This window comes from Cheilinus undulatus, linkage group 23 (assembly GCF_018320785.1).
Source record: "Cheilinus undulatus linkage group 23, ASM1832078v1, whole genome shotgun sequence".
Lineage (NCBI taxonomy): Eukaryota > Metazoa > Chordata > Actinopteri > Labriformes > Labridae > Cheilinus > Cheilinus undulatus.
In genome coordinates this window covers 15,538,879-15,562,810 of record NC_054887.1, presented here as the reverse complement: position 1 = coordinate 15,562,810, position 23,932 = coordinate 15,538,879, and the positions used below count along the sequence as shown (strand labels likewise).

Here is a 23,932-nt window from a genome sequence, read left to right as displayed (position 1 = left end):
AACCTGTTACGTGTTGGTATGGTTTTGGTTACATCTACGGCGGTTGCCTTGATAATTTTAAACAAAAGACGAAGGCAACAGATGATAGTTCAGAGGTAAAGTCCATATGTATTGCAAAAGCCAAGTTTAAGGGTAGAAGTATGATGTTAAGAAAAGTCTCGTCTCTTCTCCTGTCCACATGTACCCCGCCATGTCGTCTCGGAGTGACTGGTCATGTGACACCGTACGTCACATCCCGTGACTTGTAGATGCAGAAAAAATGTTTCCATTGCACTTTTGCGACATATTTCTATATTGAAACGCCTGAAAAACCTCCTCATGAAAGTGTAAAAACTTTTTAGCAATATTTTAGGTTTTTTTCGAAATTCAGGTGTTTCCATTCCCAGTTTTTTATTGCGCTATTTAAATTTTGCGCATTTCGAAGTGTAATGGAAACCCAGCTAGTGTCTGGCCGGGGTTTAGCTACAGTTTTGTAGACATGAAAGGAGGACATCATCATCAAAGGACAGAATGTTGGTGACGCTTGGGATGCTGGGGGCTATTTTCCTTTATTACTGACTAAAAGCAGGCCATAGCTGGCAACTCTGGAAAAGAGGGATTGCTGATATACTAGTACTACTGCTAATAAATCTTGTGGAGTACTGGTTAGATTGAAATGACAACTGAGGGCAAGACTAGCCTGCATGCAAAAGGCAAAGATGGAATGTTTTAAAACTTTAAAGGATAACATAATTTTCAAAGTAAGGATGGAATCAACAATAAAGGATGACATCTAACAGGGATGGATTGTCTTATAGAAATTAAAGGATGACTTCGTCATCAAAGCCAGAGGTTGGATTGCTGGGCCTTTTTTCCCGCCATTTTTGCCAAACAAACTTTGCACAAAAAGTTTGTGTCTGGTAGATTTTTTTCTTTGTTGCTTCTTGACAATAAATCTTAAACTGATGGAAAACCTGTTTATTTTCCTTTTAAATGGTGCTACATTTGTAAAGACCTTGCATTTTATGGATGAGCAGCAGAGCTGAGAATGTGGGTGGTGCCCATGAAAAATTTGCCGAATCTTAATTTTTCTAGTGCCAATCAGCTAATTCTGCCATTAACTCCTAACTAACTTGATGTTGTTTGGTGGATTGGATGATTGGAGTTTGAGGAAAGAAGACATATTGGCAATTTAACAATTTGCTCCTTTAACAAATAGGAGCCTCAGTACCATGTGGAGGAACCAATATAGCCTCAACAGCCTGGCACCTCCTCCTCATTCCGGTCTGTAGAAGACAGCCTACAGTCTCTAAGTGCTGACAGGGTGAGGAAACTGCAAACTCACTCCAAATAAAGCCGCCACTTGGATTTGTGGAACACTAGCTTGAATTTGCCCTATGGGCTAGGGCTGGACAATTAATTGAATTTAATCATTATTTCAAATTTGGCTTCTCATAATCATAAAAACATTATAATCGAAGAAAAAGCATTAATGTGGGCTTCAAAGAGTATTTTTGGGTTGGTATTTTTGGCTGTGTTATTAGTGTTTTTTGCATGTTGCAAATTTTGCAAGTTTTACAGGAGTGCATGTAGATTGGATATTTATTTTTATATTGCTATTATTTAATATATTGTTGTTATTTTACTTGTTACTAATTTATTTTTGATTGTTCTTTTAAGTTGTGGTTCAATAAATGCTCAAATTTTGAAATCAGTGAATAATCGTGTTTATTAATCGTGATTTCAATATCAATCAAAATAATCGTGATTATTATTTTTGCCATAATCATCCAGCCCTACCATGGGCCCTACCCAGATCAGTCAAACGTGGCATGTCGATTCTTGGAGCAGACACCTACTGAACCATGCTCACAGGTTCTGGCAATCAGGTGCCTAAATTGGCTCCAGAATGTCTGCACCTGAAGGTACCAGAAACTTAAAAAAAGAGTCAGCAAAATAAGCTGTTTGGCATTTGCAGAGAGGATTTGGCAAATTTTTCCTGGCTGCCCTGAGCTCTGCCTGTTGCTCTCTGATGACCTCGGTGAGCCAGGGACAAGGTGGGGTATTTCAAGTAGGCTTTGGCAGGGTTTGTCTAGAGAGGTGGCTAGTGAGGAGCAGAGTGACTGTAGCTTTGTTAACAAAGAGTGTGAAGGACTCGTTACATGAAGCTATAGCAGGTGGCAAGACCTCGTCAGACAGCTATGTGGGGTCAAGTGACCAAATGTTTCTGCGGTTTATTAACTAAGTAGTAGCTTGTTGAAGTTCTAAATCGCCTACCAATATGGATAAAGTAGTAGTCAGAGAGGTGAAGTGGTGTCAATTCTGAGCCAGTATCAAATCCAGTGTATTTCCAACTCTATCCATGGGGATGTTCCTGTCGCCCATGACAGTCAGTGGTGTGCCATCATCAGAGATGTCTGAGAGTGACATGTCTAGTTCCACAGCAAAGCTGTCCAGGTGACCCCCTGATGGGCAGTACACAACAAACATTGGTGCAGTGACTTCTGTTGCATGGTCTTCAAAGGAAGAGTTATTGGTCCAATTCACCTCTGAATGACGTTTGAGACAGCGTTCATGGCATGGCGGCAGCCATGGAACAGCTGTAAAAGACTTCAGCAGACTTTATCCGATATATAATAGCCTGTAATCCCTAGGTATCCCACCATGCATTGAGTAGTGAATTGGACCACAAAAAAAGGAGCTGATCAGATGAAATGATTACCTTTTTAATGAGCATATTTCTGATTAAAAAGTGAATAAATTCCTTAATTTTAAGCAGTAACTCTCGGCTCATCACTTCAACATGTCTTTATCCTGGCTGTGTCTCAGAAATGTGTAATTATGACCAAACGGACTAAAAGTCATTAGTGAACCAACATGAGCCAGCGTGGGTTTCTGAATGAGACAATAACAGAGTGATAAGTGATGACAATGTTGGCTGATTATCTCTGTAATTATTCTGCAATGGGCGATTATTTCAGCTTGGATAAACTCATGAAGAAGACTAATCTGCCTCTGTCTAAGCTGAATGAAATATTATCAACCCAAAGGATGAAATCTCAGCTTTATTTCTAAAAACGAATACCACAGCCTTAGAAATGATTAGTATTGGCTGACAGGTGTCTATCAGTGGACCTTAAAAATGCTTCAAGTGATGTTTATTCTGCTGTTAAAATCACGAGATAATAATATTCAGATGCATTTAATCAGTAGAGTCCCAGCTCTGTTTACACTGATTTATCTCCACAATCCCAGTATACATCCAGATCAACAATTACAGAGTCAGGACCATTTAGACAAATTTACAAGATTACAGACATCTGATATGATCCCTCGGATCTTTTTGTGTCTGGATAGAGACATGAGACGGTCCAGAGATGATCAGTATGTTCTTTTCATCAATCAGACTTCTAGTAAACGATATTTTAATCCTAATGTGAGAACGTCTGCATCATGATCTGGCTATGGATATGGCTGCACTGAATTCCTTCCATTCACAGTGATAGACCACTTTGCTCCGCTTGACAGTTGTAGGTTCGTACAAGAGATACTCATGACATCACTTCCTGTTCCTTGCTTCAGTATGCGGCGTTTCTTTTGATTGGCTGAGTTGATAGGAATGCATCAGGACCGGCCATACGGAGGAAGAAAGGGGAAGCCTTATGTGGTCTACACCCAGCCAGCTTGCCATGTGGTGTGGGCCCCATATGGGGGCTGCAAATATGGGTCCCAAGTGGGTTTGTCCATAGGTTCCATGGTGGCTCCAACTATATACACCCAGGTGGACTTCAAGAATCTACCTGGGATCTCTAGATCTGGGCTTAAATGGGTTTTGGCCTCAGACTTGGAGGTACTTATTCTTAGCCACAAACTATTCCAGTGCTTGATGGAGAGCCCTAGCCGAGAAAGCCAACAGCACCACATCGTCTGCAAACAGCAGAGATGAAATTCTGTGATCCCCGAACTGGGAACCCTCCTCCCTCTGACAACACCTTGAGATCCTGTCCATGAAAATCACAAACAGGATCCGAGACCAGAGGCAGCCCTGGTGGAGGCCAACACACACCAGAACTGCGTCCGACTTGGTGCTGAGGATGCAAACACAACTCCCACTTTGGTTATGCAGGGACCTGATGGCTTGCCGCAGCGGCCCTGGAACCCCCCACGTGAGATTAGATTAGATTTTTTAATCACTGTTTTATCATGATTTTAGCTCATTCAAATCTACGTAACATTGACAACCTCAGAGCAAACACAATCTGGGCTCATGTGGATCAAAATAAATACACTTTTTAAACAATAAAGGTAAAACAGATGCAAGCTAAAACCTGCTTTCGAAATGTGAAGAGGCATTTGTGCAAAATATGGGACATAAAGGTGAAAAGTAGTCAGAATAATGCTTAAACCACCCCCTTACAATAAAACAAAGAGGAGTAAAGAAGTATTCATAAATCATTAAATGTGTGCAGAAACATGCAGAAGTATACTTAAAATAATGAGAATAATTATCCTGATTTAGAGGGTTTAAAAACACAGACTTTAGTCAAACAAAAGCAGAAAACCATCACGCTCATGCTGCCTGTTTTTAAGTCGCACCAATACAATTATGTCCTTGTGAAGGCGGGCTGGAGTGTGAGCTCTTGACGCCATGATGAGCGTTTGATAAAAACATGTTTAATTACAGAGTTAAGTGAAGAGGCGAGCGCTGAAGCATTCAAACACGATGAAACCTTTGGCCTCCTTCAGCCGGCGAGGATAATGACGGGATTCTGCATCGATAAACACGCCGAGAGAGTTCAGATAAAACTACTACCCTTTAAAGACAGCTCTCCTCTTTATTCAGTGTCCTACAGAGCTGCTGTTTTGTGTTTCTTTATTTGATATCTCTAACTTTGTTTCATAAACGTCTTCCAGCTAAGGTAGCCTCCCTGAATTATTCATGACTCAGTTCAATACTATTGGATTGGGGAGAATGGGACTGAAAAGTTGAATTACTAAACATCACATTCTTTCATCTGTTCAAGTTTTTCCTCAAAGAGCAGAGGTCAATTATGAGTCCTCTGGCGATGGCTGCCATGAATAAAACACCGGCGGCGCCACAACCTTGGGAGACTTCCTCCACTTGTGTCGATTATTGACGCTTTTATTTTTTTTCTTCCTATCCTCAGGTAAAAAAAAAAAAAAAAAAGAAAAGAAAGGCCCCTTTGTCTGTGGTCTCCTGCACTCCTCATGCCTCCATTGCCTGCGGGCAGAAGAGGCCTAATTTGCAGCGTTTGTCTGTTTTGGGGCCAATTATTCTAATAGCAAATGTTCCTGAACCAAAATAAATAGAAAACAATAAAGAGAAGGCCGGCTGGTATCATGCATTTTAATCGTGCTCTCATTAAACATGCATTCATCTGCTGAGCAGTTTGTAAAGTTTTAACTCATCGTCTTCAAACAGACTTTACCTGCAGAGCACGGTATGCATGGACCAAAAATCACATCTCAGTGGTTTCTACATCAAGAACTTTACAGATTGCTCTCTTTAAAGAATTAAATAATGGTTGTCATGATATCAGATTTAGAAACTTTGATATGACTCCAGAATAAGTCTGATCCCTCAGGGAATGATTCGCTGTTTACCCTCCATTAGTGTACATGCTGATCTAAAGAAGGGGAGTAGGAACACCAAAATTCATGAATAAATGAGTAGGAAAAAATTAAACACAATTTATTTTAATTCTGAGTCTGAATTCTGACTTTAATCTATGACTCTGAAAGGAAGAATTCCCTCAATTTTTTCAGTTTAAGCAGAATTGTGACTTTTTCCCTCAGAATTGTATCATTGAGCTCAGGATTTTGACATTGTGAAACAGATTTATGTTTAAGATCTCAGCGTTCTGTTAAGAATCTTACGATTCTGACTTTTATCCAAGTATTCTGTTGGAAAAAGCAAGAACACTAAGAATGATCTTAGGATTCTGAGTTTGATCTCAGATTTCTAACCTTAATCTTAAAATTTTGACTTTGATCTCAGATTTATTACTTTAATCTGAAGATTTAGAGTTTTATCTCAGAAACCTGCAGAATAAAACGTCCCACTTTGAGTTCAATCCCATATTTCTGAGTCATATTTTTTTTTATTCTAACTGCAGAATACTGATATTTATCTCAAAATCTTAACTTTAATTTTAAATTTACTTTAATCTCAGAATTCTAACATTAATATCTGATTTCTGACATTTATCTCAGAATTTGACTTTGATCTCAGAATCACTGGGGAAAAATCAGAACAGTTTAACCTTGAATTTTCTGATTAATCTCAGAATTTGATCCTCAATCTCAGGATAACTTTAATCTCAAAATTCAAACATGAATCACTGATTTCTGACTTCATCTCTGAAATGTCAGAACTCTGAGAATAATCTAAGAATTCTGACTTTAACCTTAAAATTCTATGATTAATCTAAGAGTTCTGACTTAATCTCAGAATTCTGACTTTAATCTCTGACTTTAATCTCAGAATTCTGACTTTGATCTCTGACTTTAATCTCAGAGTTCTGACTTTGATCTCTGACTTTAATCTCAGAATTCTGACTTTGATCTCTGACTTTAATCTCAGAATTCTAATATGAATCTAACTAACTTGGATATTTATCTCAAAATTCTGTCTTTAATCTCAGGTTTTTTTCTTTAATCTCAGAAGTCTGACTCTGAATTTTGAATTAAGATATTTGTCTCAGGTCTTTGAATTTAATCTTATTGAGTTTTCACCTTTTTTTTAGTTTTCATTGAACACACAGGGAATTTTTCAAGGATTTTTTTTTAGAAATTTCAAGGGAATTTTGTAGGAATTTCTGAAAACTTCCTCTGAAACTTTCAAAATACCTTGCAAGAAGTTTTTAAGATTTTGTGAAGAGTTTGTCTCAGGAATGTGAAAACTTAATGGAATTAATCATGTACACTTTGCAAAAGGAACTTTTTAGTTTCAACGCTAGGTGGTGCTGCTTTAATTCTGTAAATAAACATTTTGAAAAGAAGAATTGATGTCATGCTTTTTTAAATGACTAAACTGAGACAAAAAAAAACCCATTTATGTTAAACTTAGTGACAACCAAAATAACAGTATCTGGAGTTTGTTTTACCAACTGGCTCCACTGATAGTGAAGAGTCCTGGAAGTACTTGACAGCAGCTGACTGTGGAGATCACCTTTTATAGTTAACTCCTTGGTGGTGGTGGTGCATTCCTACCACATCACAGGATTTGTTACTCTGACAGGTCTGTAATGGTTGTGAATGTCCATCCATTTACCCTCTTAGTTTTATTTTGAAAGGTTCTGCCCTTCCCAAACACCATCTATGGGCTGTTGCCCAGATGTGGAACAGTCTCTCTAATAGCTTTTGTTATCCATGCAGGTCAGATAATTGGACCGTGCCTTTTACAATCTCCACATGTGAACCAGAGGCGTATTTTGAGTCGCCTTCCTCCCTCTGGTCTTGTCTGCAGCTCTCGATGTCAGCGTTCTCACTGCAGGCATCTGCAGCTCAATAAGCTCCAGGAAAATGCATCTTATTTTTTTATTTTAGTACTTTAAAGTGATGTTTCCTGCAGGATCTGCTGCTGCAGCCTCCTGTGTCACGGCCTGATTACTGAGGGCTTCACTTTTATCTCATAATGAGCTGCAAACTGCTGAGACGAGCGCTCTGCTGCAGACGCTCTCAGATCTGCAGAGAGAAGAGGAAAAACACTTGTTGATGATTCAGAGGAAACCACAACTTCAACATTTACAGGGATGTGTTTCAATGATTTGTGAATAAACAAGAGATGATTATAGAAGGTAAAAGGTCAAATAAATATATTTGACCTTAAATGAAAAATAAATCATTTATTTCAGTGATATCCATCCTCACCCTGCACAAGAGTCATGCTAATGATATCTTTCTACGGGAGCCAGTTTCATTCCTGAAAACAATTTACATTCCAGAGCACAAATAAAGGGATTATGGTTAGAGTTATTGTTTATTAAGGAATGAAAGCATCACGTTTGTGAATGGGGATCATAATTCATTTTGATTTTTGTACTTGTCATTAGACTGAGTGAAGCTTAGTGATATATAATTGTTTTTTTTTTGTTTGTTTGTTTTGTTTTGTTTTGTTTTGTTTTGTTTTTTTGCTGTGGACTGTTTTTAGCTCACTATCAGAGGATCAAACTCAGCCTGAATATTGTCAAAATAAATGAGTGTATTAAAGTGTTAAAAATGTGTCTTTATGTTTAGTTTACGCGCTAGTTTATTCCAAATATCTCAATTAAACCATCCTGTCAGCTCCCGGTGGAGCTGCTTCATTATCAGTCAGCTGTGATCATGGAGAGGGCGGGACCACTTGGTTTCGTACCAGAGTGCAGCAGCCAATCAACGCGCCCCTTAGCAACGCAACCCGGAAGAAGGAAGCTGGCTGTGAAAAGAGCGCCTTGATTAAAAGCGGAGACGTTAGCGGAAGGTAAGAGTCGACAGTTTTTCTTCTTTAAACGGGTTAACAGCGGTAAAGTACGTTTTTTAATGTAGGTTAAATATTCACACCCTAAAAGAAACGCTGCCTTTTAATATAACAACAGTTTCAGAGTTTGATAAACACCGAAAATAATAAAAGAGAGACTTTGAGCTCTTAAAACTGCCATTTCTTTCAAAATCCGTCTGTATCAACGTTTTATGTCCGTAGTCTTAATGTTGAATATTAAACAGATTTGACTGGAAGAAGAAATAAATCTCTAAACTATCCCGTTAATCTTAGCCTGGTGTAAAGTAATGTATTAGGACACACCTAAAGTTATAACATGGCAGTTTGAGAGAAGCATCGATTGTTTATCCAGACACAAAAATGCGTGCATTATTTCAGTTGAAATCAATGTTTATAATAATCTGTTGGTTCATAGATTTCATATTTATTACAGTAAATGTTCATTTCACTCTGACAGTCTATTTAATTTAATGTAAATCATTTTCTTGTGGATATATGTGCTCCAAAGTGTCAGACCCAGTGTTTAAAGGTACAACATGTGGATTTTTACACTACAATATCTACATTATTTTAAGAATGACTAAACCTGTAATCTTAAAAAAATATGTAGGTAATAGAGCTGTCACAATGCCAGAATTTTACATTTCAGTTTGAAAGTGTAAACAGATTTCTACAAAGTTATGCCAAATGAATAAAAATATGTAGAGTAAAATTCGTGACTGCATAAATATTTATCCCCTTCAAGTCAGTATTTAGTAGATTCACCTTTGGATGCTATTGCAGCACTGAGTCTGTGTGGATAGGTCTGTGGACACTGCAATTTTGTTTTGGGTCGTTGTCTTGCTGGAAAATAAATATTCTTCCCCATATCTTCCCAGATCTGTAGTTCTCATGCAGACTGAATAAGATTTTCCCATATGTTGTTGAATTGATTTTCTCATCTGCCTTTACAAGCCTTCCAGGGCTGGCTGCCAAAAAGCATCCCCACAGCATGATGCTGCCATCACTGTGCTTCACAGTGGGGATGGTGTGTTTGTGGTGATGTGTTTGGTGTCTGCCAAACAAAGCATCATGTCTGATGACCAAAAAGCACCATTTTGGTCAAATCAGACTAAAGAACTTTCTTCCAGTTAACCTTGGAGTCCCCTACATGCATTTTGGTGGACGCTGGTCGAGATTTTATCTGAGTTTTCTTCAACAGTGGACTTCTCTTTGCCACTCTCCCATAAAGCTTTGACTGGTGACGTACCCAGGCAACAGCTGCTGTAGGCAGAGTCTCTCCCGTCTCAGCTGTTGAAGCTTGTAACTCCTTCAGGGTAGTCATAGGTGTCTATGTGGACTCTCTCTTTAGTCTCTTTCTTACAGTCTGATCTAGGCAGATTTACACATGGTGATATGTTGTATCGTCTTGTCCACCACGTCTCCATTTTTTCACATTAATTGCTAATATGAACTGAAGTCTATGATAATGGAAAAATAAGATCAGTTGTTTGGACAATTGTTTGTCAGCAGAGGTGACGGTCATAGAGCAGGAGAAAAGTTAGAACAGCGAACATGGCAACACTAGGGGAAGAACATTAGGACTGCAAGCAGGGCATGAATGAGATAGACATGACACATGAGGTTTGCAAGAAGTGCTACATGAAAATAAAACACTGCGAAAATACAACAAACATGAGGGTACGACTAATGCTAAATCAGTTGAAAAAATGGTATCTATCGCGATATATGGTATCCCATTACTCACTGTATTGCAAAATGTTTAAAATCGCAATAATATCAAATTGTGACCCAAGTATCACCTTTCATTTTTAATTGTCCGTTTAGTAATAGTTTAGATCCTCTACTCCTCTCATCTTTAGTCTCATGTTTTGTCTGATCTTGATCCTTTTCCTCTCCAACTCTGTTTTCATCCCTGCAGCATCCTGGTCTCCATCATGAGTTTCTTCTCAGGTCCGTCCAGTCTTCCGGGCTGCACCAGTATCCAGCAGCAGAGAGAGCGCTGGGAGAGGAAACGCAGCCGGACAGCTAAAGAGCTGGTTCAGAGTGAGCAGAGATACTGTCAGCAGCTCCAGCTCGTCAACACGGTTGGTATCGGAGCCAGGAGAGAAAACGAGTTGTGGAATGATATTAATAAGTGTTATGAAAAAATCTGAGACTAAAGAATCCATGTTATCTATAGCTACTAGCTACAGGTTTGTCATGAATCCAAAATACATGAAGATACTTTTCAACTAATTTTCCACCAATTACTCTGCGTGTAGCTGATAACTGCTAGAGTTTCATAACTCAGCATGAACATGGCGATAGTGTGTAAAATGTTAAAATGAGAAAGTAGTGCTTGTTTTCATAAATTCATTTTTTTTCTTGCGATAAATTCAGACATGCATTGTGTTTAAAACTCATATTGAAATAAAAATAAAATGTATTCATTTATTTATTGTACAGCCCTGTTGCCTTTACCTTCTATGTATCGTTTGTTGTGGTATCAAACAGATGTTAATTCTATTTGATTTTTCACTAGTTTGATAGTTAAGACTAATTTCTGATATTGTGATAAGCCTAGAATATTCTCCCTTTCTGTGTGGTACATTTTCTTTCCATAGAGTTTATATTACTGTTCTTAAGTCACCTCCATGCCTGTCCTCGTCCTCTTCCTTGTCCTCGTCTTCGTTGTCATCCTCCCTGTGGAGTGAACAGACTTCTCCTCCCTCCTCTGCAGGCTCATTTCTACTAAATTACTCAGCCTCCACCCGCTCTCTCCAATTAGGACTCATTTTTAGGCCTAATGCACATTCAATTTGCTAATCCCATTTTCACTTCAAATGACTTGAGACGGGCCCAGCTGTCGCTTTATTGTGAGAGAACAACAGCGTCCTAATGTACTCTGCTCTGCACGTATATACAATCATGTATAATGTAAGAAGGAATAGCAAAGACTGAGAGGCTTTAATGTCCTCTGTCATTACTTTTACATCTGCTCTCTGTGTTTTAAGACTAATCAAGATGGTGGTTAAAAGGGATGGGCATTTCAAGGAAATTACCTTTCAAAAGTCACTGGATGCTTTTTTTTCCAAAAAATGTAAACTCTCTCAGTTCTGAGAAATGAACCAGGAACAGCTTTGCCGTTGCTTTGCGTTAATATCAACTTTAAAAAAAGTCCATTTCCCCTGGCAACACCAGTTCATTTGATCTGTGTGAGCTTAGTCTGACCTGCTTGAAGAGGTGTTCTCGAGCACGATTCATGAGGACTCAGCATGGTGCAGAGATATGATGCAACCATGCCCCAGTATGGGATACTTATCATTGAGTAAAACTAAAAAACATTGTGTTTGATTGATGATTTTTTAGTTGCTACAATGCTTCTTGGCAATAAATCTTATACCATTGGAAAGCCTGTTTGTTACCCTTTTAAATGGTGCCACATTTGTAAGGAACATGCATTTGTAGGATGAGCAGCAAAGCTGAGTATGTGGGTTGTGCCCATGAAAAATTTGCCAAATCTTCTCTGCCAATACCAAACAGCTTATTCTGCCATTGACTGTTGTTTGGTAGATTGGATGATTGAAGTCTGAAGAAACAAGACATTGATAATTAAATAATGTATTAATTTAACAAACAGGAGCCTCAGTATTGTGTAGAAGAACCATACACAGCCACAACAGCCTGGCACCTCCTCCTCATGCTGGTCACCAGCCTGGTCAGACACTGCTGTGGGATGGCATCCCATTCTTCAACCAGCATTTCGCACAAGTCAGCCAATGTGGTTCTCTCTTTAAAGCCCCCACCCGTTGTTATCTTGGAGGATAGAGTTCGGTACCAGACTGTGGAGATATGAGGTTTCCAGTGGTTGCAGAATGTCATTTCGATATCTCTCTGCATATAGATTACCTAGAATGATGACAAGCCTCGTTTTTACAGTGAGGAAGATGCCGCCCCACACCATCACTCTACCTCGAAAGACGTTACTCTATTAGTGCAGAAATTAGCATAGCATTTTCCACATCCTCTTCACACTTTGACCCTGTTGTAGGCAGAATCTGGACTCATCACTGAACATAATGTTCCTCCACATGTTTAGGTTCCAGTGCACATGTTGCTAATGGGCCTGATGGTGACCACTGTAGCAGGTCTTGTGCTCACAGGTGCAAACAAGAGTCATTAGTAACTGCAAAATAAGTGTTGATTCTGCAAATTTTTCATGGGCACAACCCACATACTCAGCTCTGCTGCTCATCCCACAAATGCATGTGCCTTACAAATGTGGCACCATTTAGAGTGAAATAAACTAGCTTTCCAGCAGTATAAGGTTTGTTGCCAAGAAGCATTGTAACAACAAAGAAATAATGTTCCAAACACAAATTTTCTGACTTTTTGTGCTAAGTTTGGATCACTAAGGGATGTTAAGAGCAAGGTAAGACTCTTATTATCCTGTCTAGTCAGAGGTTTTCCTATGTATTAAAACAAAAAAGTGACTATATCTCTCTTTTTCCTCACAGTACTTTGTGGAGATCCTAAAGGCCAAAGGAACCCTGAAGCCAGACATTAGAGAAAAGATCTTCAGCTCAATTAAAGCCATCCATTCAGTGAATCAGTGAGTATGCTCTGAATAATTTAAACAGTGGATCTGCTCTTGAGATGACGGTGTTAAAGATACGAAGAAGTATAGATAAACTATGAGCGACTTCATTGCTGCTTATCTTCTTCATTAGCACCTTTAACGATGCTGTAAGCCTAAGCACGACCCTGCTGGACACATTAAAGAGCATATCAGGTGTATTTACAGCAACTGAGATCAACATTAAGGAGCGTATTGTGTATTTAGTGCAGGTGAGATCAACATTGTAGAGTTGTATAGTAACCAGATATCACTGATGAACCGTGTTTGCCCAGCTGACCTGCTGTTGAACATCTCAGAGAGTAAAAACGGTCAAATCGAAGTCAGAGGGTTTCTGCTCCCATCGTTTCTGTTTACAGCAGACATTGATCTTTCTGTCCGTGTGCGGTAAAAACCAACATCTCAAAGTGAACTTTAAAGTCTTCGCAAAGTTTGACTCCATGAATAAAAGGCTGATGTTTGAAGGGAGAACATGTGAGTGTCTATAAATCAATAAAATACAAACATACTGTAGCAGTCATGGAGGGATTTTGAAAGGCTGAAATCGAAGCCGAGGTAAACTTTGATCATTCCTGTGTTAAAAATAACCAAGAATAAAAAATACCACTGTGTACCAAGGACATTCACTGCTTTTAAGACATTCGCAAAAGGCCTCTGAAGTATTTTAGAAATCAAAACACAAAATTTACTTTTTTACTATGGCTGCTTTTCTATCACCCTGTTCGACTGATGCAGTAACAGGATTTCTATCTTTTATAAAGCATTCAGATACCAAGTGGTAAACCTTTTTTGTGAACACACCCCAATGTGCACTGAAAACTGCTATACAGAGGTGGTCTGGGATGTATTATTGTGAATGCCTTCACTTGCACTCTTAGCTTGTGGTTAATTGGCTATGGAATGAGATTTGTGTCAAAAAGATCCAAACAAAACTTTTTCAGTAACAAACAAAAATTAGCATTTGAGAACAAAAAAATGTGATCCAAGCAAAAAATTCTTCACATCAAGAGAACAAATTTGAAATAGCAACCAAATTATTAGTCTTTGAATTTTGAACATCTATCTTTTTGTCTACAATTCCTGTTTTTCTCTCTCAGTGATCAGGCTTTTGCTCTCGCTTCTTGGTTTTGCTTTTGCGCTGCCTGATCCTTTGTTTGCGTTTCTTGAGTTTTTGCTCTCAGTTCTGACACAAATGTCACGTGTGGGCGGGCTTTTCTGGGGCGTATCTCTATTGGCCAGCGAGTTTTTGAGTGACGGCTCAGTCACTCAGATGCTCCAGAAGTTGTTATTCCGCTCACGTCTGGGAAATTTAAGGAAACCAGCGGACTATCGTTTTTGCATTAATTTGACTGAATCATTGATGCTTTATTAAATCTAACTATTGATTAAACAGGTTTATTTGTCAGTGCAGTAGTAGATGTTGTGTTGTTTCGTACACATACGTGTTTTGTCGAGTTTTCCAGCCACTTCTGGTGTCGTCTTCACTTTGTACATAAACTACACCTATGTCATCAGCTAGTCCACTAGGTCAGTGGTAATATAGATGTCTGTCACTCGGGAGACTGGGGTTCGCATCGCCGCAATCATTGATGTCTGTATGGTTTCTAATTTTTAAATGATTTTCATCTACTTGAAAAAGAGGAGGGACAGTGAGTCCTGACATCAGGTCGTCACTGAAGACTGATTGTTGATGTAGAGTATGGATGAACAGACTCAAGAGAATTTGGAATCTGAATGCTCATAAAGATGTTAATGTGAGGTGTAAACAGGCTCTGTGCTCTTATTGTCTAGTTTCTTCTGGTTTAAACTCCTGCAGACTAAACGGTATGTTTCCCCGAGGCTGCGGTCTCTCCGACAGCCTCCCATGAAGACTGAAGTATGAATCAGACGGGCTGAAGTGTTGGATAAATGGTTCCCTGGTTCCCATATGTCTTCATTATGAGCTCCTTATTGAATCAATGGCTGAAACATAATGGAAGCACTCCATTTAAAGAGCTCCTCAGAGAGTCACTGTGTTACAGCCTCATGATTGATTAGAGATTCTCACATTTCCGTCTCACTGTCTGTCTCTGTATCGTTTGATTTACATTAAATATCTGTGTGACAGTGCTCACAATAAACGATAACAACAGCAGTGATAATTAGACCTCGTAGATTAAAGTATTGGAGACTCTATCATCAGTCTGTCACACTAAACAGAACATATTGCCGCCAAACAGGGACATTGCTGTGACACTAGGACTGTGAGTAATGTAGTACCGTTGACTGAGACCCCCCCAAAAAAAAGTTTCTTTGAAATGAAGCAAATAATATACTAACTTCTGTCTTCTACATGATCATTTATCATAGTTCACCTTTTAAATTGTCTTTTGTTGTAAAATCGTGTTAAATCCACTATTAGCATCCATAGTTCAGCCAATCAGAGATGTTGAGCTGACACTGTAGGATTGTGGGTAACAATATTGTTGACAAAGATTGGAAAAATAGTTCCAAACCAGGGTTAATTTTGGCAGCTTTTTTTTGTCGTTTGTCTTGGCCTTAGTCTTTAGATTTAAATGTCTATTAGTAGCATTTTATTCATTTTCACTGTTGAAATTTTTAGTCTAGTTTTAGTTTGGCGAAAACTCAAAAAAATGCCGAGTCTTGGTCAGTACAAGTACTACATTTATACTGTCAGTCATAACTTTTTTTTTTTTTTTTGAACTAATACAATCAGCCAAAATGGTTGCGGGATAGGGCGATCATAGAATTTGAAGAAATAGAATGGATCAACAATCTGCTAGAGCTGAGAAATTGGAGAGTTGCATTGTAGTTATACGTATCTACAGTGCCTATAAAACCTGGGATGCTTTACCCTGTTATTGATTTTATAGATCAGTCATGGTAAAAATAATTAGGCTTTTTAAAAAAAGAAAAAAACTTTTTAATGAAAACTGATTTCTACAAAGTAATGTCAGTTAAATAGAATTTAGTGATCGCATAAATATTTACCCTCTTTAAAGTAACTGACCTCATTCAACAGAGGGCCAGCCAACTGGTGCTAGTGGTGTCACAATTAGTGAAATGGAGATCACCTGAGTGCAGTGAATGTGTCTCAAGTAATTGTTGTATAAAAACACCTGTGTCTTGAAAGTCCAGTTACTGGTTAGTATCAGTGTTCCTAACTACCATTACACCATAAAGACAAAAGAACCCTCCAAGCAACTCAGAGAAAAGGTCGTTGAAAAGTATTAGTCAGGGGACGAATACAGAAAACTTTTCGAAAGCACTAAACATCCCCCGGAGTTCAGTTAAATCCATCATCAAGACATGGAAGGAACATGGCACGTGTAAATCTGCCTAGATCAGGCCGTCGTCACAAACTGAGTGACTGTGCAAGAAGGAGACTAAAGAGAGAGGCCACCTCTACACCTATGACTACTCTGAAGAGTTTCAAGCTTCAGCAGCTGAGATGGGAGAGTCTCTGCATACACCTGTTGCCTGGGTTCTTCACCAGTCAAAGTTTTATGCAGGGTATCCGCGGGGTCTTGAAAAGTATTAAAAGGTGATAAATCAATTTTGGGAAAATTAAGACCCTTAAAAAGTATTAAAAAGTCTTATCACAACTTTATAAAGTCTTAAATTTTGAAAGTATTTTTTTCTGAATTAGCTGTCCAAGAATTTGAGTCCCAAAAACATCGTAAAAGTGTGTGAATTTATTCATTTTTATTAAAAAAACAAAGATGAACAGGTACATCAAAAACTAGGCTATTGTGGGTGCGTTCGTAAATTGTCTCTGAGAGCGCCAGAGTGAGCGGGTGGGTGGAAATTCAGAAGCACAAAGATTTACTATCCCAGCCTATTTGAATTTTGTTGTATCATAGTGGTCTATAATCTTTATCACAAACTAAAACTGTTAAGTTAAAAATATCACTGATGTAAACGGTTACAGCTTGAAGTGGCAGTGAGGTATTAAAAAATATTGAGAAGGTCTTGAAAAAGTCTTAAAAAGGTATTAAAATTACCTTCAAGATTCCTGCATATACCCTGTTATGGGAGAGTGACAAAGAGAAAGCCACTGTTGAAGAAAACTCAGATTAAATCTCAACTGGAGTTGGGAGACTTCATGGTCAAGTGGAAGAAAATTCTTTGTTGTGATGAGACCAAAATGGTGCGTCTTGGGTATCAGACACGATGGTATGTTTGGCCGACACCAAACACTGTGAAGCACGGCAGTGGCAGCATCATGCTGTGGGGATGCTTTTCGGCAGCCAGTCCTAAAAGGCTTGTAAAGTTAGAGGGTAAAATGAGTGCAGCAAAATATGGGAAAAACCTGGAGGACAATCTTATTTGGTTTGGAATACAACTACGGCTTGGGCTGTAAAATGATAAATGTTTAAATATTTCATGCATTGACTCATGGTCTTTTGAAGAAGAAAAGATAAAAGAGTTTATTTTTAAACAAAGTATTATTGCATTTAAAAAATGGGAAATATGTTTGGCTGTAAAAAAGGTGATGGAATTTTTTTTCCACATTGTCCACCTTAAGCTTCTTGGAATACACTTCCAATGTTTCCAAGTGACTTTTTAAAAGTAATTTCCCTTAAATGCACATCCCTGATATTAACATTCATATTCGCAGATGTTTCTGCTGCTGGATTCCATTACATTAGATGGTATGCACAGAAAGAACCCTCCTGAAAAGAGCTCTTTGTTTTTACATAGTCTGATGTATCAGTGATAGAGGATGTCAGAGCTGAGGTCTATCTGTCTGATGTTTCTGTCTTTATTTACTGAACCAGAGCAGAACGAGTGGAGGTAATAAATTCAGCTTTCATTAAGCTTTGTTCAGTTACATAAGAAAGCAGACGTGAATAGATTGATATTCTACGGCGTTCATTCAGAGAGGGAGCAGGCCAATTATCCCCAGCTGCTAACATGACGGGCAGGAATCAACTACTTGAAAGAGCAGTCAGCGGATCCATGGAGGGGGGAGAGTGGGGGAGGGAGGAGGTCATAATGAGGAAAGGTTGGGTTGGAGGCGTCCTGCTGCTTCTCTTCCTTGTTTTCTTATCAGTGATTGGTTCTGTTTGTGTATTCAATCAGTAATCTTTACGTTCTGGTCGTCCTGATTAGTATTCCTGTGTTCAGGCCGTCCGCTGATGAAGGCTCCTCGGCCTCGATTGTTTGGTTGAGGTTGTATCCGCCCCAGATGTCGCCGCCGCCGCTCAGAATTAATGTGGATTAACGTGACTGGAGCTGAATGCTAATGTTATCTCCTCCTGCTGCTGATGGCCAGACAATTTAATTGCTGCGAAGAAAGTATAAAAAATGTAATCCATAATTTCATATTTATCATAATAGCCTGCGGCAGAGAGAGGGGAAAAAAACGGAAACCGAGTTTTTCCCGCCCTTTGCCCTCGTTAGATGTGTCGGCTGCTCCTGCATCTCCTGATTATGAACAGAGGCTACCTTAGTGCACAACTTCATTAAAATCTATTTAAATCAACTTCAGCTGCAAAGTGCTCCTCTCTTCTTCTTCTTCTTCTTCTGCTGCAGCGTGTATGAGCAGAAGTCTCTGGGAACATCATTAGAGAGGAAGAGGAGTAACTTTGGATAACAAGCTCCTTCACCAGTGTCAACACCCCCAGCCAATCGCCTGCCTCTTACTGTAATGTGCCTGACAGGCTCAACCACTGCTCCTCTCGCCTTCATCCTCCCGTTTTGTTCCCGGGTTCGGCGGGCGTGCTCTCACTACAAAGTGGCCCCCGGTGCCCTGAAGGTAGACCCGCCGTCTGGGCCCCGGTAAATATGACACCCGCGGGGAGAGGCCCATCAAATGACACTACAGAGGAGTCCCATTACCGTGAAGCAGTCCTCTGAACTGTGTTTGCTGAAAACGCTGCTTCAGATGTGATCTTGCCCGTTTGAGCGGCTTCCTTCACTGATGCCGAGCGGCGGAGCGCTCAGGCGGTAATGAGCATTAGCTTAAAGTCCAACGCGCTGTGACTGCAGGCTAAATGCTCAGTGGGGGGGCGAATAGGAACGTGTCAAAGGTCTGATGCACCAAAATAATACAGCACGCTCTCAGATGGTTATTTACGCCATGTTGAGAGCTAATGATGATGTTGTGACTCCATAATGATGTCTGCTTGTGTGCACACCCTGAAAACCAGCGACAGCGACCCTGTGAAGTATAGCCCTGGGTCCACTTAAACCTTGTGCATACCTTAAAAATTCACATACACTCTTTAACCTCGTGTACACAAACAGTCCGTCTTATAAAGTGCTATAAATATGTAATACATAATTTTTTTTTTTACTTTCACTGCATCAGATCTTTTCAACAACTTCAGAACTAGCCATAGATATAAAGTTTATTATAATTTTTCAATATTTTTTATGTTTCTTTGGTCTTTTTGTCATTAGAACCCCTGATTTTTTCAACGGGAAAAACACAAAGTGTGCAATATTTCCAAAAATGAGGTGCAAAGTGAAATATTTGTGGTGAAGATATTACAGCCTTTTCCATGTCAATAATTGATAATTACATTAATTTTAATGCATTATGTTTTTTTTGGCTCAGTGAGAGTTTGAAAAAAACGGAAGCTCTTTAACCTCATGTACACAAATGGTCTGTCTCATAAAAGTGCAATAAAAATGTAATATAAACATGTTTTTTTTGTACTTCAACTGCACCAGATCTTTGCAGCAACTTCAGACCTATCTATAGATATAAGATTTGTGAGGATTTTTTGAAATATTTTTGTTTTTATGGTCTTTTTGTCATTGGAACCCCTGATTTTTTCAATGGGACCCCCCCCCCCCAAAAAAAAAGCAATATTTTTTAAAACTGAGATGCAAAGTGAAATAGTTGGGATATTACTGTCTTTCCTCGGCCAATTATTGATAGCAACACTGGTTTTCACGCATGAAACTGTGACGGTTTATTCAAAAATCTAAAATGTCAAACAACGTCAGTAAGTGCCACAACGTGCATCAAGTCCAACTGGATGCAGGTGCTGGTATGCAGTGTTAAAGGCAAAGCACATAATGTATACAAGTTTTATATATATATATATATATATATAAATATATATATATATATATATATATATAAACAATGACACAACCAAAATGTGAGATCTCTCATCATCACCATCCATTGAATTGTCTTCACAACAACTAATGACCAAAGTACCGAGTGCTGGCTCACTCACAAAGAGCTGTGCAAAAAAATCCCAGAAGTAGAGCAGGACAGTGCAGGCAACTGTAGTTGGGAGACTCATTTTACCACTGGGGATAACAGTGGAGAACAGTCTAGCTAAGTGCATCGTGTTCTCTAAAGAGCTGGGTCTTTAGCTTTCTCTTGAAAGTAGAGCAGGACAGTGCAGGTCGAATGGAGTTGGGTAATTCATTGCACCATTTAGGGACAACAGAGGAGAAGAGTCGAGTTAGTGACTTAGGAGCCTGATGTGGGGGGAAGTACCAGGCACCTTTCGCTGGCTGAGTGTAGTGGGCGAGAAGGAGTGTAGACCTGGATGAGGGACTCCAGGTAAACAGGAGCAGTTTTGGTTACTGCTTTGTAAGCGATGATTAGAGTTTTGAATTTAATGCGACCTGCACCTGGAAGCCAGTGTAGAGAGATAAACAGAGGAGTGACGAATTCTCTTGGGTTGGTTGAAAACCAGACAAGCTGCTGCGTTCTGGATCATCTGCAGAGGTTTATCTGTGCATGCAGGGAGGCCTGCCAGTAATAAGTTGCAGTAGTCAATGCGTGATATTACAAGAGCCTGTACCAGGAGCTGTGTTGCATGCTCTGTCAGGTAGGGTCTGATCCTCTTGATGTTATAGAGGGCAAATCGGCAGGACCGACTAATCAAGGCCACATGAACCTTGAAGGTTAGCTGGTCATCAATCATGACACCCAGATTTTGGGCGGTCTTAGTTGGCATGAGGTTATTTGATCCAATCTTGATGCTGATCTGTGGTTCTACAGTGGGATTGGCTGGAATGATAATAAGCTCAGTCTTGGACAGGTCAAAATGGCAGGTGGAAAAAATGGCAGGGTCACTTCATGTGAGGGAGACCAAAGGATTTCACCATTTCATGACCTCCATTGAGAGGTGTCATACTCCACTGCCTCTTCCTCCTCCTTTTCCTCTTCATTTTCCCCTGTCAAGTTGCAGGGTCCCTCTCTGTCTGGCAGGTATTCCTCCCCTGAATCCTTCTGGCTCCAAGGTGGGTCTTCACTGCTCATATCCTCCTCAGAAACATGCCCCTCACTCCGCTCAGGTGACTGCACACATGCAGCAACTGCCTGCTCCCAGTTCAAATAGTGCTTCGTGGTTGTCCTCTGGAGAAATGACCAGCCAAGTTGTGTGTAAAGTTCAATTTTTTTCTTGATTAAAAAGAAGCCTCATTGGATGTGTGGAGTAGCATGTTTTTGCGGGTGTGTGTTTGTGTGTGTGTGTGTGTGTGTGTTTTGCTGCGGTCTTGCAGTCCTCTGAAGAGAATGAGGAGCATGTTTCTGAGGTGGATTTTACCAGCAGTAAGGATTCATCTGAGAGTCAGGACTGATGAGGGAAGGAATTCCCTCTGGATACAGAAGGACCCCGCACAGGCATGTCTGTCTGTGTGTGTTTGTGTGTGAAAATCGAAAAATCCCAGGTCAAATGGGCTCTGTTTATGTTTTTTTTTTCTCAACCATATTCACACCACTATTTTATACTAGTGCTAATATGCCAAGACCATTTTATGGTGTTCATCTTTATTATTGCTTTGTATTTTGCGAGGTAAGAAATCCAGGCCTTCACTGAAATTTCTCTGAAACTTTATGAGATGGCCCTGGGGTCATTACACCTAAAACATGTTTTCCCTATATTTTCCTATATTTTGAAGGGAGAAGCTTAGATTTATTAGGTATTAATGGAAAAAGCATTATGATATGTCAGGATTATAGTATATGGAAAATATGTGGTTATAATGGGAGTCAATGGGGCAAATTTGTCATGAAGTGAAAAAGTCTCAGTGTGATGCCAATCTCCTATTCTATACACTTCTAGTAGACAGGATTTTGGAATTAGGAAATAAATGTGAAAAAAAAAATAGTGGCAAAATTTCCTACAGTTACCCTTTAATCTGACTGGTATACTGAGAGCCAAACAAATCAAAACAACCAAAATGTCACTTTTGGTCCCCATATGCTCCGAGGGTTAAGGAGTGTTGTCGTTTGATACAGGGGGAAAGGACACAAGGGAAATCTAGTTTCAGTTTTTACATCTATTCTGGACCCTTTTATTTTAGATTATTACTTAGGACTTTCTTTTTGACCTGCATGGTTGAACAAAATCAGGGAACCCGCAGCTGCTCAAAAGTTTTTAAGGACTTAAAAATAGATGTAAAAAATCTAAGGTCATTACATGTAGGCATGTATGATATTTTTGGCATGATGTTGGCATAGGCAGATATAAGTTTAGTAAGTATAAGAATTAGCCTTGTATGTAAGCTGTAAATATCAGTCTATATTAGTCATAAAATTTGGCCTTCGAAAGCTGTAAATATTGGTTTAAAATTAGAAATAATGTCAGCCTATGTAAGCTGTGGATATCAGCCTAAATTGGTGATAAATATCAGCCTGTATCCCCTGTAAATTTTGGCCCATATTGGCAGTAAAAATTGACCTATGTAAGCTGCAAATATCAGCCTTTATTGGCTATTAATATCAGCCTATATAAGCTGTTAATATCTGAATATGTAAGCTTTAGATATCAGCCTATATTTTCTTTAAACATTTCCGTATGTAATCTTCAAATAACGGCCCATATCAGCTGTAAATATCAGCCTATATCAGTTGTAAATATTGGCTAATGTAAGCTGTTCATATTGGCCTTTATCACTTGTAACCATTGGCCGACGTTAGCTGTAAATATCAGCCTGTATCACCTAGTACTGGGTTACATTACTGTGTTATAGCCAATTGTAATGTCATCACAGTACTATGTTAATTTATTACTTTCTTCCCCAACACTGCCCACATTACACTGGTGATGTTAGAAATGTCTTATGGTATTTGTATTGTACCTGTACTGTTTTTTCTTTCTTGCAGAGCTCTGCTGGTCCATTTAGAGAACGGTTATATTGGTAGAGGCTTCACTCAATTCTGTCCTCACCTCAGTCACTACAACACCTACGTGGACAACATCTACAACTCCAGCAAAGTACTCCGGGTAAGAAATCATGATTTATACACCACCTCAGGGGCTGTTAAATAAATTAGATATTATCATCTCTGATAGATCAATATTTGGTTCCAGTGGTTCAGCAATCGTATCACAGGACAATGATAGCTTTCTGTATCAGTACTTTCCCCCTCAACTTCTGTTTTTTTCCTTTTTTTTCACATAATAAATTCCCTGATCAATTCTTTGGCTCCTCACATCATTCACCATGAAACATCTGAATTCATCCTGTACAAACATCTTTTCCTATTGATAAAATGATTGATTCTCTGGTCTGAAACTGAATAAATAACATATTTTATTTCAGTGTTATATAACCTCAGAGTGTCTCTATCTGAACACAGCAGCCATGTATATCCTTATGACTGACAGCACTGACTTGATAAGGACTCTGTGCCGTCCTGCTGTTGACACATACTTATGCTAACATGATGTGCAGATGCATATTTAATGACATGTACACCCCCCCTTCCTCCCCCCTGATACATGGGGTGGAGGTGGGGGTGTGGATGTCATTAAAGGAGGACTGACAGCAGGAGGGTTTCTGTTTGTCAGGCACAGCCAGCATCAACACGGTGACATGAGATCCAGAGGTCTGCTCTGTTTGTGACATGT

General features: G+C 39.3%; 1 protein-coding gene across 2 annotated transcripts in view; it reads left to right on the top strand.

The window, feature by feature from the left end:
- Nucleotides 1-8,415: 8,415 nt before the first annotated feature.
- arhgef39 (Rho guanine nucleotide exchange factor (GEF) 39) overlaps nt 8,416-23,932 on the top strand; it is a 60,761-nt gene continuing 45,244 nt past the window's right edge. For both annotated transcript variants that reach the window (XM_041781312.1, XM_041781311.1), the window contains exons 1-4: nt 8,416-8,461; nt 10,401-10,566; nt 12,979-13,073; nt 23,185-23,305. In XM_041781312.1, coding sequence (XP_041637246.1) covers nt 10,417-10,566; nt 12,979-13,073; nt 23,185-23,305 — 366 coding nt within the window. In that variant the 5' untranslated portion in view covers nt 8,416-8,461; nt 10,401-10,416. The remainder of the gene's footprint in view (nt 8,462-10,400; nt 10,567-12,978; nt 13,074-23,184; nt 23,306-23,932) is intronic.